This window comes from Molothrus aeneus, chromosome 13 (assembly GCF_037042795.1).
Source record: "Molothrus aeneus isolate 106 chromosome 13, BPBGC_Maene_1.0, whole genome shotgun sequence".
Classification (NCBI taxonomy): domain Eukaryota; kingdom Metazoa; phylum Chordata; class Aves; order Passeriformes; family Icteridae; genus Molothrus; species Molothrus aeneus.
The window spans coordinates 18,352,186-18,373,750 of NC_089658.1; the positions used below are offsets into that span (position 1 = coordinate 18,352,186).

Genomic DNA, 21,565 nt, shown 5'->3' on the forward strand with positions numbered 1-21,565 from the left:
TTTGAGCTTGCAGGCTCTTTGCTGAGCACTCTTCCCTCTCCTCCTTTAACACCCAGCATGCCAACAGCCAGGATTTAGTCTGCTGAAATGTGCACAAATAATTTTTCCCCACTTCTCACCCACATTTATTTATAGGTGACTATTGTACACACAGCCAGGCTTATATATAGAATGTCTCTGCATGAAAATGGAAAAGGGTTGGGTACCTCGAACGTCAAGTCTCATGTTGCTAAAGCCCATTAAATTAGCATCACCCAGGATGCCATCCAGGCTCTATCTTCTCTCAGAAATTTAAAAGCTGTCCTTTATTAAGCAAAATTAAACCCAAAAATAAATACAAAGATAAACAAACTTGTGTATCTTCTGTTTATAAGATTATTACTGCAATGATTTGCATACATGCTGAAGTTTAGCAGTAGCCTTACTGCAGCTGCTAATTATAGTCTGAGGGTCTGATCCAACTCCCACTGAAGGAATGGCAAAAATCCAACTGATTTCACCAAAGGTGAAATAGATACAAAATCTGTCACAGGACAAACACAACTAAACCTCACTCAGATGAAAATCAGGAACCCCCCTAGATACCTGCCAAGGAAGGCACAGACATAATTAATGTCAGGACATCAATGAAATCTTTGATATAACTTCAGAATTAATATTTTTGAAAATTAGCCCTATATCAGCAGGAACCATCCTTAAAGGTTCCTGTCAAAGAGAGAATTTTTAAGCACAGCCTGACATTAAAATCTTATCAACTCACTTGAAATTAAGTCAATGAAAAATTAAAGCTAATTTCTAATAAGCTTATCTTACATTCATAGACTAAAGGGCACTTGTCGAATCCAGAGAGTAAGCACACCTTTCATATGGAAAAGGTTTTCACACTGGAAAGGCAGGGGCCAGGAGAGAGGCTAAAATGCACCATTTTAGACTGACTCTAGAAATTTCTAGTTTTCCTGTCCATTTAAAGCTAATGTAAGGATACAGAATAATCACAGAAATAAATTATTAATTTAAAAATCTGGGATAAGACTGCCAGAAGTGATAAATGCAAAATACGATGTAGATAATGGGACTAGACATCTAGAAAATGCGTGTTTAATAGGAACTTACTATTGCTCCATTCTGGTATTTTAGGCTCTGTCTTACAAACCAATGGTACAAAACAATCTGATGGAAAAAAAGCCAACCCATGACGTTGTGAATTCTAAACCATTCTGGATCTTTAGCTAAAAAGCTGCAGGGACATGAAATAAGTCCTAGAATTTTTTCTGGTTTTAAATAGGCATGGAAAACCAGCTCCCAGTTTTATCATCACATAGGTGAGGTTGATCTACTAATGACAAGAGAATTATTTAGGCTTCAACCCAGTACAGCTGAGGACAGGATCTGGCCCTAAGATTATAAATTAGATACAGCTGCAGTGAAAGAAAATCATATTAGTACAAACAAAATAGATTTTATGGAAAGGGTGGGTTTTTTTCTTCAAGGATTTTTCACCTCCTTGCAAAGAACTAGAGAAAGTGAAGTTAAAAATACCTTAGAGCTCCCCGTCAAAGTGGTCAGTGCTCCTTTAAAATTCAAAAAGGCTTTCCCTTGAGTAACAGGCTTATCAGTTTTCCTGAATTAATGTGTCCACAGGAGGCAAGAAACACGTTTCTGTGTTTGAGTGACAGTGCAGATGCCACTGCCAGCCTGCAAATGTTCCCAGCCCTGCAGGCTGGTCCCTTGGAGCTGCCCTGGGCTGTGCCCAGCAGCACCTCCCACCCCACAGGTGGGAATCCTGCAGCTCCAGAGTCCCACAGCCACTGTGCTGGAGCTGGACACGAGCAGGGACCATCAGGGGCTGTGTTCTGGCAATGTGGGAAGGTTACTGAGGTTGTAAAGGACAGTGAAATGTGTATTTTGACTTCCACAGCAAAGAGGGAGGCAGCTCTTATGAGCCAGGAATGAAGCCTGAAGGTATAAAGCACCAAGGTAATAAGATGTTTGTTCCTCAGCAGCATGCATCATTTGCATACCTGTGTTTGCCATCCTGATTAATTAAGGAAAATCTATATGGGCTTCTTTTATGATTAACTATGGGATGCACACTTTTATGTTCTCCATCTCATATCTACAGCACCAGGCTAATTTTCCCCACACATCTTTGGGATGTTAAAATACAGTGAATAAACTCTGGCTTTGGGTACTGAGAGAAGCCTCTGGGTACCCCAGCTCAGTGGGGAGCTGAGATACCATCACCACAGCAGCTCTGCAAAACCAGAGCACCACACAAGAAAAAAGGCAGAACAAGATGCAGATAAGACAGCATTTCAGATTAAAGGAATTCAGATAAACAGGATTTTAACTGACCTTAGCATTTGGAGGAGTGGAATCTATCCCCCTGTAGATCACTTCCCATTTAAACCCAGTGTAAGAGCTGAAAGGGTAACAAAGCACACGCTGCCACAATTAACCTGGAGCAATTGGCTCATCCCAGGGAGGAGCAGAGCTCAGCTGGAGAAGCAGCCAGGCCTGTGGCTCTGCTTCTGGCATCAGTCTGGGACTGGGAAAATGGATGCACTCGGGTCCTGGGGGCAGCATGGGCAATACCCGGGTCTGTCTCCCCAGGGAGCCTTACCTGGATCTGGTCAAGCACCTCCAGAAATCAGAGGACAGGCCAGCAGCTCTAATTTAATTATTGAAAGATTACTGAGGGAAGCAGCTAAAGGCTACACAGTCTCAAACCAGCTGGAATCTGTGAGGAAGCCATTTCTGGTACAAAAGCTGGCTGAGGTGGGACCAAGCTGAGGGGGTTTGAAGTTCATCCTGCATCCCACAGGAGATGCAGTTGGAGCTGTCACCTCCAGAGGCTCAGCATTACACTGCCACAGCAGCACTGCCATCCTGCTCACCCAGCAAGGCCACCAGGGCAGCTGGTCCTTTCCTGTCCACTTTCAGATTAGAGAAATTAAGATGAGCCTAACTGAAATAACCTTGTTGCTTGAGCATCCAGGAGAGGAGGTTGCACCTGGGACAGATGAGACTCATCCTGCTTCTCCAGGACCTGTTTGTTGCAAAGGACTTCCAGGAGCTGCTCTGCCATGCAGCATTTCTGTGTTCCACTCCCTCTGTGGAGTCATTGTGTGCAGGAACCTAATTAACCAAATGTAATTAGCACTGAGCATTTTCATTTCAACCTGAGTGTACATAAAGTAACACCTCTTCCACAAATGTCTGGTGTGTTGGGAGCTCTGAGGGACCTGTGCACACACACAGGGCTGCAAGCACAGAAGTGTCTGTACCTAAAATGCACAGCAAAGGTGGGGAAAGAGAGCCTTATTAATCCTTAAAAAACAGCCTGAGCAATCAAGACTTGGTGCCCTGAGAGCAAGATGTTTCCTTTTTAACCCAGCAGTAGATTTGAACACCTCTTGTTTGGATTTCCAGGGCACTATTTGTATACATGAAGTTACACATGTCCAACCTGGAGAACTCCTTCCAGTGCAAGGCTGAGCCCTCAGTGTCACTGCATCCCACATTTCCTTCCTATGGAGGGAAATTCAGCTCTGCATGGCATCAGCAGGTCACAGATCTGATTTTGCCCAACATTTCAACAAGTTTCACTTTGTTTTTACCACATGAGAGCATTTTGCCAATGTAGTTTTGGGCTTCTGTTCTTGCTGAGCTATCTCCAAAGCCATTGGTGGCACCAGGTGCCACTTGGCTGGGGGACTGGCAGCGGTGACACCAGGTACAAGTGTCCCCAGAGCTGATCCAGCCCCTGCCTCTGGCTGCACAGGTGCATTCCCACGGAGCTGACAGGGAGGGGATGTGCAGATTGCTGCCTCTGTGCTTATTTATGCTCCCAGCTGGTTTGCACAGCTTTGTGAGCTCCTGCTTGAGACGTGGGGATCTCTTCATCATCTTCCCATCTGCCAGGGACACTCAGCTCCTGAAAATTACCTTCCCCCAGCTGGTATCCACACAAGGTCATTGTCCTGAATAATAGTCTTGGGTGGCAGTCATGACAGAATTAAAGGATAGTGGAGTGCTATTACCTTACATTGCATGCTGCTCTGGACATGACTTTTTCCTTCTTTTGCCAGTCCTCCTCCATGCTCTTACCATCTATCAGTCCCTGAAGGTTTATATCAGTAACATCTTGAAACCACTTTAAAGAAAATGGGTTCAATCTCCCCCTTGATCTTTACATAAAACACAGACATCAAGAGGGAGTCCCAGGTCTGGGATGAACATACAGAATTTGCTATTTCAGATGAAGTTTGTGGCTATTAGGATCAGAAAGCCACGTGAATTTTCTGTTTGGTGTGAGTGGGCAGGAGAACCTTCAGAAGTTCCGTGATCCTGAACTTTTCTGATATTTTTCAGGCCATGCCTAATTAGTACCAAAATCAGAAAGCAAAAATTTCAGCCTGAATTATTTATCACCTCATATTAATAAAATGCACTGCAATACACATCATGGCCCAGTTCACAACAACTGCAGATAAGATTAATCTTTCACTGATGCCATACTCCTTAATATGAAAATATAATTATCTAGCTGAAGAGTTTCTTAAATGACATACTTTCAAACTGGTAGGAGCAGAATTTATCCTTGTGTCTGGTGCCAAGCCAAGTGGAAAAAACATTGGAACAGAATTGACAAAACACATGTTGGTTCTGTCTATCAACATTTCCACCTTACAGAGCCCTGTTACTGTTTCAACTCCAACCTGGTCTCAAATATGGATATAATATTTTCCTTCCTGAAATGTGATCCTGAGGAGAAGAATTCCAGAACTGCAGGAGCACATTGAGGGATAAAGTGCTTGGGCTGCAGCAAACCCCCTCCAAGTTAATATACACTTATCTTGCTCAATATGGGAATTAAAAGAAGGACATCAGAAATTATTCTTACCTTTAATTAATTAGTATCTGCATGTGATGTCCATTTACAGATGAGCAATGGCAATGGCAATAAGCACAAAGTATTTGCTGCAAATGCCTCTGAGAAAAAGCCACACCTTCAGTCTGCATTGTCTGCAAAGGTCAGTCCCTGCAGTTTCCTCTGGAATGCTACATCCAGAAGATGTGTAATAAACTTTTAGAGTAGGTGTATATAAATATCTCTCTTCAAATTACTCTACTTTTAAAAGCCATTTTTTTCCCTTGAAGAAGCTCACAGAGACTACAGGAAAATCTACCAGCTGTTTCTCTGCTGATCATCAATAATGAACAGTAGAGTTTTAAAGCCTGATAGATGGATATATTGATGGCAAGGAGGTTCAGAGAAAGATAAATGCTGGCCAGCCAGTGAGGAAGGCAAGAGAATGAAGGAGGGGATGCAAGTGAGCTTATAAAATGGAGTTTCTTGGGGGGAAAATGTCCATTTCAGGGTTACATGCCCAGTATCTTAGAAAAGTAGCTTTGCTGTACACAATATTTTTAAAAATTCTTTAAAGATTATCTCCATTGTATGTTTTAGGCATAATTTCATTGCTTTTGCTTCATGCTCCTGGGAGCTGGGCTGCTGTGGGATGTCCTCTCCATCAGAAACAGAAGGTGTGTGTTGGTTTAGGGCATAAATCAATGGGAAAGGTGACACTATCCCAAATGTTGGCTGCCTGATCAGCCTGCCTTGCTCATGCATCCTCTCAACTTGTACTTGTTTGAAAAACAATTAAATTTTCCAAATGACTTGCTGTTAATATAAATGCATTTTGACTGTCAGTGCCACTGGTGGTTCTGCAGTATGTGACTTTATTTCCATAACTTTATTTCCACCCAGGGCCTCAACAGAGAGCAGAGAGAGATTAACCAGCATTTTAGGCAGCAAAGTGTGAAATGGTTGGGTCAGTAACTTGTCCCCTACTGCTGTCAAAAGCTGGGAAGAGAACATCAGTGTGGAGTCCAGTGCAGGTCTAATTGTATTGAGAACTCCAGCCTGGACTCTCCAACTTCACTGAATATTCCTCTCTGTTGCTGTGTCATCACAACAGCTCTGTCAAACCAGCATTAATCTGCTCTCTGCAACTACCCTGTGACAAGAACCATTGGACAATGGGAATGCAGAGTTTTGTATGTTGGAGCAGCTGTAATGACTCATCAGATATGCCCTGTCTGCATTCCAGGTATGATGGTCCTGGGATTCACCATCCCACAACTGCACCCTGTGGAAAGGGCAGTTCAAGGAGAAAAACTCTGCAGGATTATGGATGATCTGCATCCCTCCTGAGGATGCTTTTACAGAAGGCTAACATCTGGCTGCAGGTTTGGAGCCATCTTCAACTCATCTGAATACAAATTTAATGAATGCCAATTATTGTCACCATCACGAGTGATTTAAATGTGGGCAAGTTCAGCTGATCTTGTCTCAATCTATTATTTACAAGTTTGCAGTCACAAGTCCAGGGTTATAACTGATGCAATAGCAAAGCAAAGCAAAGCAACATAACCCCCCAAAGCCCCAGATGAAGCAAAGCCCCAGAGTTTACAAGGGCAGTTGCTGGTTTACCTGTCCAGCCGGCGAGGCAGCAGCAGTAGCCGGTGACAGGATCACACCCGTCCGCGTGGTTGCAGTCACAGCGCTCACTGCAATTAAGGCCATATGTTCCATCCTTCAAGAGCAGAAATAAAAATCCTCTCAGTGATCAGCTTTTTGTTCTGAAATGTGCAAAATCATCTATCACGTCCCTCTTAATGCTGAGTTGCATTTTTTAAATTAACATACAGAGAAGACAGAAACTCAGTGCCTAATGTTTCTATACAGAACCAAATGAGGAATCCCTTTAAAAAATGACATTCAAGAAACTGCAGATAACACAGCAATAGCTCTGATAAAATACGATGCAAAGGATAATACATCCAGTTGACTGCTAGAACCCCAATCTGTTATTTACACTTGATTTCCTCAGACATCACAGACAAATTGAGCTCCTCCCCTGCTCTCTGTTCAGCAGAGCTATGGGGACTGTGATTTAATGTGGTGGAAGACCACCCCAAATTGTGATTTGCACTCACAGGACAAGGCTGGTCACAGAACTCCCCCTGCCATCCTGGGGAGCAGAGGCAGAAGCCATCAGCTGGCCTGCAGGACGCTCCATTGCTGCAGGAACACGTCTGGTTACAGTTCAGCCCCCAGCTTCCACTTGAACAGGGAATAGAGCAATCCACTCCTTGCCACCCTAAGGAAACAGGGGAGAAACAGCATCTGGGATGTTTTCATGACAACAGAGGGACAGGCAGCTGGCAAGCCGCAGCTCTTTGCTTCTAGGACAGTTTCTTGGTGTAAATAAGACTAACTTGGGGTCAAAGACTGACCCTTTCATTGTGACCTCCCAGCTCCATCTCCCAGCATCTCTACACACAGATGGAGGCATAACAGCCTTGGCTGTAACCAGATTTAGGAGTCTGATGCCTTTCTGGGAACTGCTGGGACAGTCCCTGTCTGTCAGGCTTGAGACCTTCTGACCTACAGGACTGCAAGAACTTTCCATGTGATGCTGCCTGTTTCTCACCTTTTTTTTCTTTCTTTCTTTTTTTTTTTTTTTTTTTGAGAATGCTATTTAATATAAAGCAGCTATTACACCTAAAATAAGACCCATGCCATCATTTCTAGCCATTAAGGCTCAAATCTTAACTACCAGGAGTACAATGACTTTCATTACACTGCAGCTCTGTGTCATGGAGTTGAGCAGTAACTCATGGTTTATACACCCTCATTAAATGGGGTTCTACAGTGATCCATTAATTCATGTTTGAAATGCCAGATTTTATGGTTATTTGCCTCACTTCTGTTTTAGGGCCTATGTATGTCATACAGGCATAGCTCATGTTGGGATTTTGGGGGAACAGAAGAGCTGCTGTGCCATGAAGCACATGGGGAGGGTTCTCAGGTGGTCACTGGATCCATGGGATGTGCTCACCACCACGTCCAGGACGGAATTATGGACACGTGTGGCAAGAAAAGATGTCAGTCACCCTGGAGCAGGCAAGACTTCTTATTGCTCCAAATAAATGAGAGCCACATCCTGAGCCCTGTGCTAGCACAGGAGACAGAGGACATCTGCACAAGGCTGGGGTGTCACCATGTCAGGGTACAGGAGGATGGCAGCAAGGGCAGAGAGCCAGGGCCCTCCCCACAGTGCCCAAGGGCAGGGCTGGCAGCTGGGATGAGCCAGGAGCCCAGGGCCGCAGGAATGGGACCAGCCCAAGGTGGAGATGGGCAGGCAGGAGTCAGGTCAGGGCTGGTGGGGATGACCAAGGCCAGGCACAGCCCAGTGCCAGGGGCTGCAGGACACACAGGCAGGAAGCTGCCTCCACTCTTGTGCCCAGTGACTTTGGGAGAGACACGGCAGCAAAGCCCTAAAAACCCAGCAGCCAGAGGATTGTTCTGCATTTCCCCTGGAGAGGAGCAGTGTTTCTGCCCCCACACCCAGTTCTGTGACACGTTTCTGCAGCAGAGCAGGGAAGTCTGGCCCCTGTTTAGGCCAGAGACTGGACTTGCAGTCCAGCCCCTGTTGAGCTGGGATACCTGGGAGGATAAGAAAATGGTGAAGTTCCTGACTGCACAGCTGTGCCACTTTCAAAGGGGACAGGCATGGCTGGCAGGGAGCTGTTAAATGTGAATTTTGTTTACCTTCTTTGCAGTAGCACAGCCCGTCCACAGGAGAACAAGTGCCATCGTTCTTGCAGTTACAGACCGAGGAGCAATTGGTTCCATAGGTCCCTGCCATGCAGGGAATGGTGCAGTCATCTCCCTGCAACCCAGAAAAGTCAGAGTCAGCTGAAGAGATGTGGCATGCAGGAAATTCCCAGCTCGGCACAGGGAAGCTTTCTCTCTCTGAACAGTGAGCAGAGTGTTGTGAGTTGATTGCTGAGCCTTCAGCACTTGAGCAGTCACCGCTGCTTCCCATGATTATGATGCAATTAGTGCTTTGATTGACTTGGAGGAAAGGGACAAGTTTCTGGCATTCATTCAGCAGGAGGTGGGGAAGTTACAAAAACAAACCTCCTAGAGCAGATGTTAGATCATTAAGCAAAACATCACTTACGAAGCACTAATCACAAAATATACAGTCTGAAAGCGTGCAGAGATTGCTCTGCGGTTCTTTGAAAATATATTCTAAGAATAGGGTTAGGTTAAAAACCAAAAGGATCTCGTACATGCTTGTCTTCCACAGGTTGGCAGAGAGGAAAACGACACGGCAGGTGCATCAGAGCTTTTTGATGTGTAGCTGGTACCTGCATTTGTTTTCAATTAATTTGCATGAGATTGTGACTTTAGGAAGAAGGCAGACCAGGAGTGATGTGTATGTCAGAGACAGGAGGCACACAGCAGAACACAGAAACGTGGGCTCTGTCCTATTTCTGCTCCAGGTGTGGGCAAAGGGAGGGAAAGGAGAATAAATACTTATATTTGACACAAATATAGAATGCTCTAACACTACATTCTGGTGTGCTGTATGCACTGATCAGCTTGTGGTTGAAAGGATAGACACAGTTCTTACTAATACTGTTCATCTGATACAACAAGGGAATTAAAATGTGAGCACAATAAGGTTTAAAGCAATTGTGGTTTAACCTCACTAATTGAGGTTTAAGCCTTAGTAAACTTACTGAGTCCCACAACTGGGTCTACATTAACATATACAAGTTATTTTGGCTTCCTTTTCCTCTGTGTGTAATCCTGACTTTCACATTGCAAATTAACTCCTAAATTTACTACCTCAGTGAGTCAAACTTAAATAATTTAGTTCTATGCCAGGCAAAGTGAACCTGCTACAAGTTAAAAGTAACTCCATTGCACGGTGTGACCTGTGCCATAGCTCAGGGGAAAGGATATTGGTCAAAATGTATTTTTGCAGGTGAGAGGCTTCACTGTTTGATAGGAGGATCCATTTATCAGGAGTGAAATGTGCACCATGTCAGCTTCCCTATGCTGTGACAAGTACCTCCAGGAGCCTGTATATCACACAGCAGACACCCAGACAGCACAAGGAAATATGAACAGATTTCTGAGCACCATAAACCCCCATCTGCTTTGCTGGAGCAGTTCTGCCTCACACCAGTGTGACTCATCCTATTTTAGACCTTTTAGAAAAACTGTGTTTCAGGGGGAAGGAAAGGAAACAGTTAAAATATACTGCTCACAAGTAAATCCTGCAAGTCTCTGATTTTTGAGTGAAGGCACTGTTTGTTATAGATGCTATCTTTGACCTTGGTGGAGTAAAACAAGTGCCCCTGCAAAGGCCTGGCAGGAAAAGATGCTGCCTTGACAGCCAGCAAATCCAAAGCAGGCTGCCCCTCATTACCCTGCCAGCATGCCTATGCAATGAGCTCCAGGAGCCCGGGCTGGCAGAGGGGCATTCAGTCTCCACGCCTAATCAATCCTCTGCCTTTCTCCTGTGTGTGACAATTAGACAGCCAATTAGTGCCACTTAGGAACCCTTATCCTGTGTGAATGAAACTCCCAACTCATTTCATGTACTACACAGAACTGCTGGTACTGCTAATAATTTCTATGACAACTGACCTTATCTGGATTTGAACTAGTGATCCAGAAGGAAAAGAAAATTCCTTTGAAAAGGAAAGGGGAGCAGAGTGATGTGGAGTTAAAATACCCCTTGGGGAGTCACATTAACCAACCACAGAACCACAGAATCATCAGGGTTAGAGAGACTGAAGACCATCCAGCCCAACCATCAATCACTCCAAAACCACATCCCCACATCCTGACACCTCTAAAACACCATCTGGGCCAGGGCTGGAGGCAGCAGGAGGATTTCCAGTGTCTCAGCTGAAGTTCTGTGACCACAGAGCAGCTGTGGGGGCAGTGCTCCCTGGCCAGGCACAGCTGGACTGCATTCACTGGTTTTCTGTACTCACTTTGGATTATCCCAAAGAAAAGGGATACAGCTCCCTGAAAAAGGGTTGCAGGGAGGTGGGTGTCAGTCTCTTCTCTAAGGTAACAAGTCACAGGACAATAAGGTGAGGAAATGGCCTCAAGTTGCACCAGGGGAGATTTAGATTGGATATTAGGGAAAATTTCTTCACAGGAAGGGCTGTCCAGCATTGGAACAGGCTGTCCAGGGAAGTGGTGGAATCACCATTCCTGAAATCTTAAAAAAACCTGTGGATGTGTTACTTGAGGACATGATTTAGTGAACACAGTGGTGGTGCTGGTTGATGGTTGGACTTGGTGGTCTTTGAGGCCTTTTCCAACCTTAAGGATTCCGTGATTCTCACAAGGTGAACATCAGGCTGTTTGTCCCAAGCCTTTGAGTGCTGGCATTTACTTTAATGGACTTGGCTTTATGGACTGACAGAGCTGGGCATTCTAGCTGCCCACCATCCACTCATGTACTTTGCAAACAAACCTTAACTGAAAAAAAAAAATACCTGGTTTAATGAGATTTCTATCCCCAGGTTTGACAAGTGAGACCTTCAGAGCTCTCTGAGTGACAACTGCCAAATACACTTAACTTCTTAATTACATAAGAGGAAAATGCACTTGAACTATAGCACTGGCTCTAAGATTTTATTAATTATAAATGCACACCTTGTTATTAACATTTTGAACTTGATTTGGGAGAATGACCTCAGAAGTGAAATGCATTCAGGTACTGTTAAAGATATGTAAATTCCACCTGCCTCTCACCACCTGCCCGAGTGGATAATGCTGCAGTGTATGCATCCAGCTGGTAATGAGTTATATATTCTAATAAACTGATTTCAAATTGTGTGTATTGAATCTTCACTCTTGCAATATGGTACTTTATATTTCTATCCTATTTAGTAAAATTAATCAACAGCTGTGCTCCTTATGTTGATTATTCTTTTTTTTTTTCTATTAAGATTGGGAGGTTAATGAGGATAGTGCAATGCCTGGATGTGGTATCCATGCTAGGAAGGAGTAGCTAATTCAATCAAACATATACCCCTGGAAATGTTAAAGCTATATTAGGAAATTGAGCTATAAATAACTTGGTATTCTCCATCTCTATGTTCCAAATCAGAATGACCCATATGGACATCACAAACTTTCAAAGGTGTTTCATTTTCAATATTTTCACTTAGAAGGGCCAGCTTATAAAAATATGTCCCCAAATCTATCCACTGGATTGTTTCTAATTTCAGGGGTCAAATCTGACTTTAACATAAACAATGGAAAATCTCTTTAGGGAATGTGGGGTCAGGGCCAGCTGTGGGAAATGCCCTGCTCTGTGTGGAGCAGCACATTCCTGCTCTCTGCTCTGCATCACCCCAGCCTGGGAGAGGCCACCTCAGTGCCACCAAGGACACAGTGTCCCACACCTCACCCCTGCTCAGAAATTACATCTGAGCCTCTTCTTGTTTGAAATCCAGACCTGAGGGGAGCATGCTAACATGGCAAAGATAGAGGAGGGAGCTACAATTCCTGGCACCCTAAAAGTCCCCTTGAAATCAGAGTAGATGGTAGCAGTGACCTAAGCAGCCCCACCTATGACTTTCCATGCCTGTAAACACTTCACAAACACCCCTTTTTGCTGGAACTGACAGCCCTTCCCAGCACCCTGAGAGCTTTGGGCATCCAGTTCTTGTTATGGTTAATTCTCCCCCATGGACGGAGGGTGAGGTCCAAGGAACCAAACTCCATTAATAACTCAGGCTGCCAGCTCACATCCATCAGCATCAAATATTAATAGACTCCGAGGGCCACAGCATCCATCTTTCTAGATGGCAGTCAATAATCTGTCTTGTTTCTGTTCAGGGAGAGGGGAAGATTTTCCTCCACCAAAATTATTATTGTTCAATATTAGTAGAGCTTAAAGACACAATGCTGCCTTAGGTGTTGGCTGTGTTAACAAGCTCTGGTTGCTTCAGAAACTGTTTTCCCTGGATTAATGTTACAGTTCTTGTTTCTTTTAAACATGCATTCCTGCTATAAGAGGTGATCAACTCCCTTAAAAATCCTTTTCTGGTGATCAATACACAAATTTGTATTTATTCCTGTGCGTTTTGGATTAGGACTTCAAGTCTGTGAAATGCATTTTGAAAGGAAAAAAAAAAAGGGTATCCCAGACCATAAAGAGAGTTAATAACCCAGCAATGGTCAACAACACCCAGCAAAGTTTGCACCCTCACCTGGTCTGTCACAAAGTTTGCTATTTAAAGATGTGAAATTAAGGATATCAGAAGTAGCTACAATCTACAGGAATACAATTCCCTTGGAGGGCTGAAGTCTGGTTCCACTGAACTCAGTGGCAAAACAGAAAATCAATTTTCAAGGCTCCGCAATGCAGAAGAGGAACAGGATGTTATTGAACCTGGCCTCAAGTTTGCATGACAAAGACCCGGGTGACAGCTTTGCTCTGGAGGCTTAATCTGCCGAGGTGCTGAAATTCCTCAACTCCCACAGGTTACTGGGGGCGACTGACAGCGCTGAAAGGCAAAATATTGGAACCTTTGGTAATGTGCAGTGGGACTCCAGCTAATCAGAGATTTCTAACACCCCATCTGATCCCTCCCTCGCCCCCTCCTCGCCAGGCTGGGCAGGTGAATCAGAGGTGCAGCCCCTGGCTCCAGCCCAGGGATGCTCCACGCTCGCTGCCCAGAGCACTGGGTGGAAAGGAGGGCAGAGGCTCCTGTGTGTGCTGATCCGCAGACCAGGGAGGCCAAGTGCTGCTGCTGTTTGTACCTGAGGCCTGTGTGTCCAGATAAGCTGATCAGTATGGATTTAGCACCTACAAATGTATATTTCTGTGTACACACAGCACGTGGGACACCGGGGTGCTGGGACATGGTGGCTGTGCACTGATGCAGATCACAGACACACTCCTCTATATTTACTTATTTAATTGTGACATTTACAATTAACCCAAAGTGGTTCTCCACAAACACTCCCCCAAGGTAAACATATGGTATCCAGCAACACAAACTGTCAGAACAAACTAATTTCCTTAATGGTGTTCAGTGGAAATTACTGTGCTCTTCATCAGCGGATCAGCAGCAGGGGGAAACTTTGTACTTGCACCGGGCTTGTCCTCCACCCTGGACTCAAACCATTTATTCATGACCTTACTACACAGCATCTTTAGTTTTCCAGACATAATGATGTCCTCTGGCAGAATTCCTCTCCCCTCTGGGTGTTACTAATTACTCCCTGCAGAGGCTATTATTGGTGCTAATGAAAAAATGCAGTGAAACCCTGGGGAAGGCTCCTGTGCCAAGTGCTCCGTGTGCAGGTGATTGCTGTGACTGAGCACTGACGAAAGTTCCCTTGCCCACCTTGTAGCACGATGTGATGGAGCTGTGCTGGGGTTTGATACACATCTAAAAGGACAAAATGAAATCTTATTCAATCTCCTTCTCCCTGTGCCCTTTTCATGGGAAAGGCAGGGGAAGGCAGAAAGGATGGGAAAGAGTTTTCCTACCCTTAAAAAAGTGACTCTACAGCTCATGACTCATCCAAAGACAGAACCATTGGCAGCCTGAATGCCAGAGTCTTTCACGAAATCATCAACCCCTCCAAGAGCCATCTGCAAAGCTTTCCCCAGCCTGCACCCCGGTGACACTGCAGCTCTCCCAGCAAAACACGGAGGTGCCAAGAACAGATCCCTTTGGGAATGAGCAGAACTTCCCCTTTGCTTCCTATAACCTTACAGGGATTTACAAACCTTTACAAATGGATGTCAGCATTTTATTTCACCTCTGAATTTGTGCTAATATGCTAATTCATACAGTAAATTTCACAGTAAATGCCAAGTCCAGAATTACTCAGCCTGATACTAATTCTTAAATTTGATGATGGATCCGAAGTATTCAGCAGAATACAAACAAAATGGAAACTTCATTTGTTATAAAGAGAGAGTAAGCAAAATATTATAAATAATGTCAATTTTAAGTACCTACAGTACTTTATTAGATACGATTTAATTTTACTTTACTGATCATAGTCTTTGTTAGCAAAGCTCTGAGCTCTGAGTAAGAGGGGAGTAAAAGTTACCACAAAGTAACTGTAGTTGTTATTTTCCAAACTGTACAAAATCTGGTTAAATTTCATGGATTCCTTTCTTATAAACCCAAATTTGTTTGCTGTGGCCTGTTACAGGCATAACTCACATTACTCCCTCATTAAGGCCACAGAAGAACCAGCACCATTTGTTCTCATTTCTGCCCTCTCAGTCTCCAGAACCTCTCACTCCCTGTCTGGGTTGTTTTGTTTCCCACTGCACAGCCTCAGAATTGATCTGACATGCATTAACAGTATATTTGGGTTACTTTTATTTAAAAAAAAACAAAACCAAAAAACAAGTACTCACCCTATGGTCCCTGGGCTAGAATGGGTTTTCAGAGCAACAATTATCCATCCATCCATCCTCCCAGAAGGGACCTTTCCCAACCCATTGCCCAGGCACCTTGGGAATCATTTGTCACATCTTGGGAGCGCCTTTGGATAGGATTTGGCTGCCTGGGGAATAATTTGAACCTATCAAGATGGGAGAACTTGTGCAGCCCCCCAGTCTGGGCACTGTGCATGTGGAAAACTGGAATTACCTGGACAGGGCTCACGGTTTCCAGCCCAGCAAATCCCAGCTGTGAGGGATTTTTTGTGGAGAATGCAAGGATTTGTGCATCTCAGGAGCCAGGCACTGCCTGTTGGCTCAGGGTCCTCTCACAGTGGGACTCCACTGGGAATCCATCTTTTCCAGAGGAGGGTGCACAGAATCTCACCACTCTCCTGCCCTCTGGCAGCTTGGCTCCAACATGCACCATACAGCCAAAAGGAACAATGCCCTGGCACAATAAAACTGATGAATAAAAGCAGCAAATCCTGGCTTTGGGAGGGTTTTTTCCCCTTCATGAAATCCAGTGAAAACAAACACAAATAAAACCTTCATTAAAAAAATTGGATTTTGCATACTAAAAGCCAGCAAACCTGAGCTGGATTTCTGTCAGCAAGCATTATAATCCCCCTCACCACCAGGGAACAGTTTTCTAGTTTGCACTAAAACTATGCCCAATACCAGTCAGTTATCTGCAATTAAAAAAATCCATTCCTACACTACCAGTTACCTAAACATGGTTATTAAAAAAAGGAAAGAGAATTCAATAAAGAAAGCAGGCAAGAAATCCCACCCTCCCTCCCTCCCTCTTCCTGTAAATCAGGGCAGCACTTGCTGGCAAAAAAAAATCTAGACTGACTTTACAACACTTGAATATCTGCCTGGTTTAGTATTTAGGCTTAACTGCAGAGCCCTTTAGTGTCAGCAAGGCAATGAATACAGCATCATATAATTAAATGTATTCAGAAGGAAAGTAGTGTGGAGAGTACAAAAGATGATCATCAACCTCTGAACAAGAATATTTTTTTATGCAGTCAGCACTTTTCACCTAATAGAATATCACAAAACACACTTATCCAGGAGGGACCTCTCCAAACTCAGGGAATTGGATTTAGACTGGGTAAACCAGGTAGATTATCAAGGCAGGTAAATCATGTCTGTACCAGAGGGATTTCTCATGACCAGTGTGGAGCCAGCTGGGAAACCAAGTTCTCTCTAGTTAAAGCAATTTAAACCTGGAATTCAAACCTGGAATAAGGCCACTGCAGATTTATACAGGTGAGGCAAGGAGAAAACTCTCAGAATATTTTTAACTTAACTCTGGGGAAGCTGTAAAGAGTCCAACATCTGTGGGGATCATTGCTCTTAGTATAAGCAGCTTTGATCAGCTGCTGTTTTAAAGTGCTTCAAAACACATGGCCAGATCACAATTAAATATCCTCAAAGGTAAAATGGCCCAGTCATCCTGTGCATTATTTCAAGTTAGTGGGAATTATTTGCATCCCTGATAAGTACATCTCTGGCACCTCTCCATGATGTGTCCAACACGTTATTCATGTTCAGACTCGGGGTGGAAGGTGGCTAAATATCGAAATACCAAACCACAGTCCTTGAATACACTGGTAAAGATTAAAAAACGCTGGTTTTGGGGCCTTTTTAAAAATGAAGGCATCAAAATAGGGGTTACCACTGTGGCAAAGGAAAGATTTTGACACACTGTGTGCTGTTCCATAATTTTCTTCCCCAGATTTGGGCAGAGCAGATCAGTGGCTAACAGGAGCCTTTTGGAAATACAGATTAGCATTTCAGTGCCAGGCAGTGACCTCCTTCAAGTGGGAACCCAGAGATGCCTGTCAATTCTGCCCCAGCTATTTAATGGAAATACTTTTGCCTGGAAATTTGGGATGGTTTCTGGTCTATCTGCACAGCCTGAGTGCCACACTCCAAGATCCACCTTGCAAAACAGCTGTGGCCTCCTGACTTTTTTGCAAGAATAAATGTGGGTTCTGGCTGTCAAGTCTGAACAGTTCTGCAAAAAGAACATCAGCTAAAACAGGAAATAAAAGGCATCATTTATACCTTCAGCTTCTATGATGTTTTCTGGCAAGAAGATCCACAGTTTAATTATAAATACAAAGGAGAGGAAACATCTTTATCTGCTTGCTTCAAACCCACTGCCTGATTTTTAATTGGGAAACTTCTTATACTGTGATAAGTAGCAAGAATGCATTCCTTCTTCCCCTTCCCCCATGGAGTGAGAGACCTCTCACATCCCTACCCTCAGTGACCCCTTCTCTAAGCAAAATCATCCCACTGTTATTCCCATTTTATGGGAGCCATTTCACAACTTAATTACGCATTCTGTGAAAAGCACTCTCTTTGTTTTTAACCTGCTGTGCAATCATTTAATTGGTTGGCCCTTGTTCCTGGGTTATTAGAAATAGTAAATAACCATTCCTTGTTCATGTTCTGTGCACCATCCCCAGCTCCACAGATCTCTATCGTGTCCCTCCTCAGCCATCTGTTTGCGGAGCCGAGTTCCGCTCATCGAGTGACTCTCTATAGAAACCATTCCGTATAAAAGATGATCTTTGTCACCATTTCCATTCTATCCTTTGTAAGCAGGAATCAGCCGAGCTGTGTGCAGTAATTTGAGACTTGGATATATTATGGATTTACACAATACCAAAAAAATGGCTTTTCCATCCTGTTTTATTCTCATCCTGATCATTCTAACTATTCTGTCAGGCGCTCTGGATTCGTTTGAGTTTTTCAGACTCATTGAGGGGTTGAGTTTTTCAGAAAACTACCCACAGTGATTGCCTGATCTCTTTCCCTGAATAGCAGGAATTAAATTAGAACTCATTTTTTGTGTATTTACTTAACATTATTTTCCTATCATCTATTACTCTACATTGTCAAATACTGAATTTCAACATACCCAGTCATACAGGAACAGGAATCTTTCCCCAGATTTGCTACTGCCTTGAAAATCCCAATATTTTTGCATTATTTGCAAACTTTCTTTTAGACTTCTTCCACAGCTGTATTGTGCAATTAAGGACAATGTCCAAGCACAGCTTCAAACCAGTCCATCAGTGCACACCTGACCTCGTGTCCACACCCCAAAGGACTGAGTCCAGGAGGAGCTAAAAGGGCTGGAAACAGCAGGGATTCTCCACTGGCCCCTTGCTATGAGCACTGGAGCCATGGAAGTAGCAATGTGGATGGAAAACACAAAGGAACAGGGCTGATGCTGCAAACAGCTGTGGTGGACCTTGGTGCTGAGCTGCAGGATCCACAGCTGAGAGGATCAAAGCAAAAAAAGAGCATCTAAAAAGGAAAAGATGTCAAGTCTAAGCTAATGGATTTGTGATGTAAAACTGAAAAGCTGGTAAAGAACCAGGTGATCACACACAGGCAGATAAGAGAGACCCCCTTCAAACTCTCACAGATTCCTAAATCAAAACCCTATGGCAAAAGAGTTTGAGATCTGGTAAAATTGCAGTTGCTCTTTGGCATAAGAAAACAAAAATCAGGATTTTTCATTTCTACGTGTCTGATTGTGAAAGACAAAGTCTTTGACAGTACAGTTGCACAGAAAATAAAATGCAAAACTAACCTATAACTTAAATCCTGTCCTTAGGAGGTTTTAATGAAGTCAGTTTGCAATTTGAGCTACCAGGAGAGTCAGCTACCAACACTTTCATGCACAGAACCATAGATAGTGTGGATAAAGATATATACATTTGGAAGCCTAATAGATGAAAGGAGGCACTGCTACTGGCAAGCAGTTCATCCCTCTGCAAAATTCAGATCAAATAACTCAGTCTGAGCAGAATATTGAGCTCCACTGGCTCTGAATGAGGCTACAGGAAGAGAAATGCAATTTGACACAGCCACATTGCCAATTAAGGATAAAACACATGAAATATGTCAACTAGCAACAAAGGCAGAGGCTTTCAGGCTTTCTGTACCAAGTTGGTTCCTTTGGACCCACTTAGGAAAACTTTGGAGTTATTCGGGTAAATAAAACTGCAGCAGAGCCCAGTAAAAGTAAATACAAGAAGAAAGAGAAGACCTGGGACTTGCTCAGAGTTCTTATCAAATTATAAACTTTGTGTGTGAGTGAATACCTTCTCATTAGTAGAGGCAGACCTGAGGCAAGCCCCTTCTTGCTTACCTGGGACAATCCCCCTGAAGGTAGCAGTGGTGTTGAGGTAAACTTGGGCTGGCAAAGCAGAATTTGAGCTGTCACAGACCATTTCTGGAGTTTGTGCATTGACAAGAGAGTGAGCAGAGAAAAATGAGATGGAATAGCTCATAAAAGGCTCTGAAAAGTTCCACTGAATTCAAAGAAAGGGCTGCAGTTTGCACAGCTGAGGGGGAGCCACTGTGTCTTGCGCATTCAGTGACCTTGTTAAACACTGCAGTACAACAGCTCACCTGCTCTAAAGCACCCCCAAACGCCCTGAGGCAGGAGCAGAGCCTTTGTTCCTGCCCCTGCAGCCGGGGTTGACAGAGGCTGCAGGCTTTGGGAGGGCACAGGGGCACTGCACAGGGCACTGCAGGCTCTGGGAGGGCACAGGAGGGGCACTGCAGGCTCTGGAGCGCTGCAGCTCCCACAGAAATCCCTAAATTGGTTCAGAGGAGCTCAGGGGAGAACAGCAGCAGGCCTGACTGACAGCACTGATATGAAAACCCCTATAAAACTGATATAAAACACTGATATCAAAATCAATAGGGGAGCAGCTTGGTCTGAAAGCCTGGAATACACAGGTGGCCTCCCCATAATGATCTTCCCTGTTGGCACTGGAATGGAGATTATCTCCTCCTGTAATTCAGCAGAGCCAGGAGAATACATTTGTGAGTAGTTACTGAAATCCTGGTTTAGCCCACATCCAGCTCTCTTGCTCTGAGGTTGTGTCCATTGTTCCCTGATTGACCTGTGGCAGTGTCACCTCACAGCTGGACTGAGTTTCCAACCTCCCCTGCCATTTGGGAAAGGTGCAGGACAAGCTGGGTGGCTCATGAGGGCTGCTGCTCCAAAAGCTCTCAGTACCTGTGCTCCTTGTCCCCAGAAAAAGCCCTACAGGGACCTTGAGATGGATCACACAGCCACGTCACCAGGCTTGACCTGAAGCAATGGTTTGTGAAGGGAAAATGGTAAAAAGGCTCAATGTGCCAGCAAATTTGCTGGTGGCTGCTGATGGAAATGGGGATTGTGATGTACACACTGATCCACAGGGAGCTGGACTGAGACCAAGTCATGCCATGCAGGGCACTGCACAGCCCAGGGAAGATCATTCTCAGTCTGCACTGATCACACTGAGTAGTTTTGGGATGAAAAATTTTATAGTCTGTTATTAGCCCAAGTGGACTACAAAAAATCAAAGCACAGCCTTTGCATACACACAGATATGTTCTTTTGTATGCACTGAGAAGTGGGTAAGAAAATTCAGATGCCATCAGTGAAAAGGGACATCAAGATGTGATTCAGAGGCAGTTTTCATCTGCTCTGTGATGGTGCAAAAATCTTGGTAAGTGCAAATGATCTGTGATCAGCTGTACTTATGTGGAAAATGTACCAAAACATTGTGTGTGAGATGTTTTAATTTTCTGTTTGTAAACTCAGAGTTTCCAACTTGCAGCCCAGATGACAGAAAAACTTCTGTCCAATGGGAAAGTGTCAGTTCCTTCATTCAAAAAACCATTTAGAGCTCACTCTTGGGCTGTATGGAACAGAGAGGCTTTGTTGCCTACTTGAGATCCACTTCTTGTTCCACATCCATTTGTGAAGTAATTTGTAAGCTTCAAAAAACAATCAGCTGAGCTTTCAGACTTATCTCTATCTAGAAGATACCAAGAAAATGCAAATTCAAAGGAGAGTGCATTCCTCAGAGACCAAAACCAGGAAAGAGGGATCTGGGATGCAGCTGTAGATAGTATAAGGGGCCTGGTTGTGTTGTTCTGGCTGACTGATTTTTATCTTTATTCACTTTTTAAATACCAGGTGAATATAATTTTTGACTTCCATCATGGTTTCCCACGGCACAGCTACACCTTCAATTTTTAAAGGATACTTTAATTGAACTTCCCATATCTCTGCCTTTCACATCACCTCCAGACCTAAAACTGACACTGATACCTGTTATCAAAGAGACTGCATTTCCTTCTTGCTAACTTTGACAAAAAGAGCCTCTCAAACCTGCTCAGAACACTCTGAATCTGCCAGGTCTCTTTGGTGACTC

General features: G+C 44.0%; 1 protein-coding gene across 1 annotated transcript in view; it reads right to left on the bottom strand.

Annotated features, from left to right (window-relative positions):
* MEGF11 (multiple EGF like domains 11) overlaps nt 1-21,565 on the bottom strand; it is a 196,115-nt gene that overhangs the window by 44,917 nt on the left and 129,633 nt on the right. The window contains exons 11-13 of the mRNA XM_066559110.1: nt 8,627-8,747; nt 7,009-7,172; nt 6,503-6,605 (exon numbers count right to left, since the gene is read on the bottom strand). Coding sequence (XP_066415207.1) covers nt 6,503-6,605; nt 7,009-7,172; nt 8,627-8,747 — 388 coding nt within the window. The remainder of the gene's footprint in view (nt 1-6,502; nt 6,606-7,008; nt 7,173-8,626; nt 8,748-21,565) is intronic.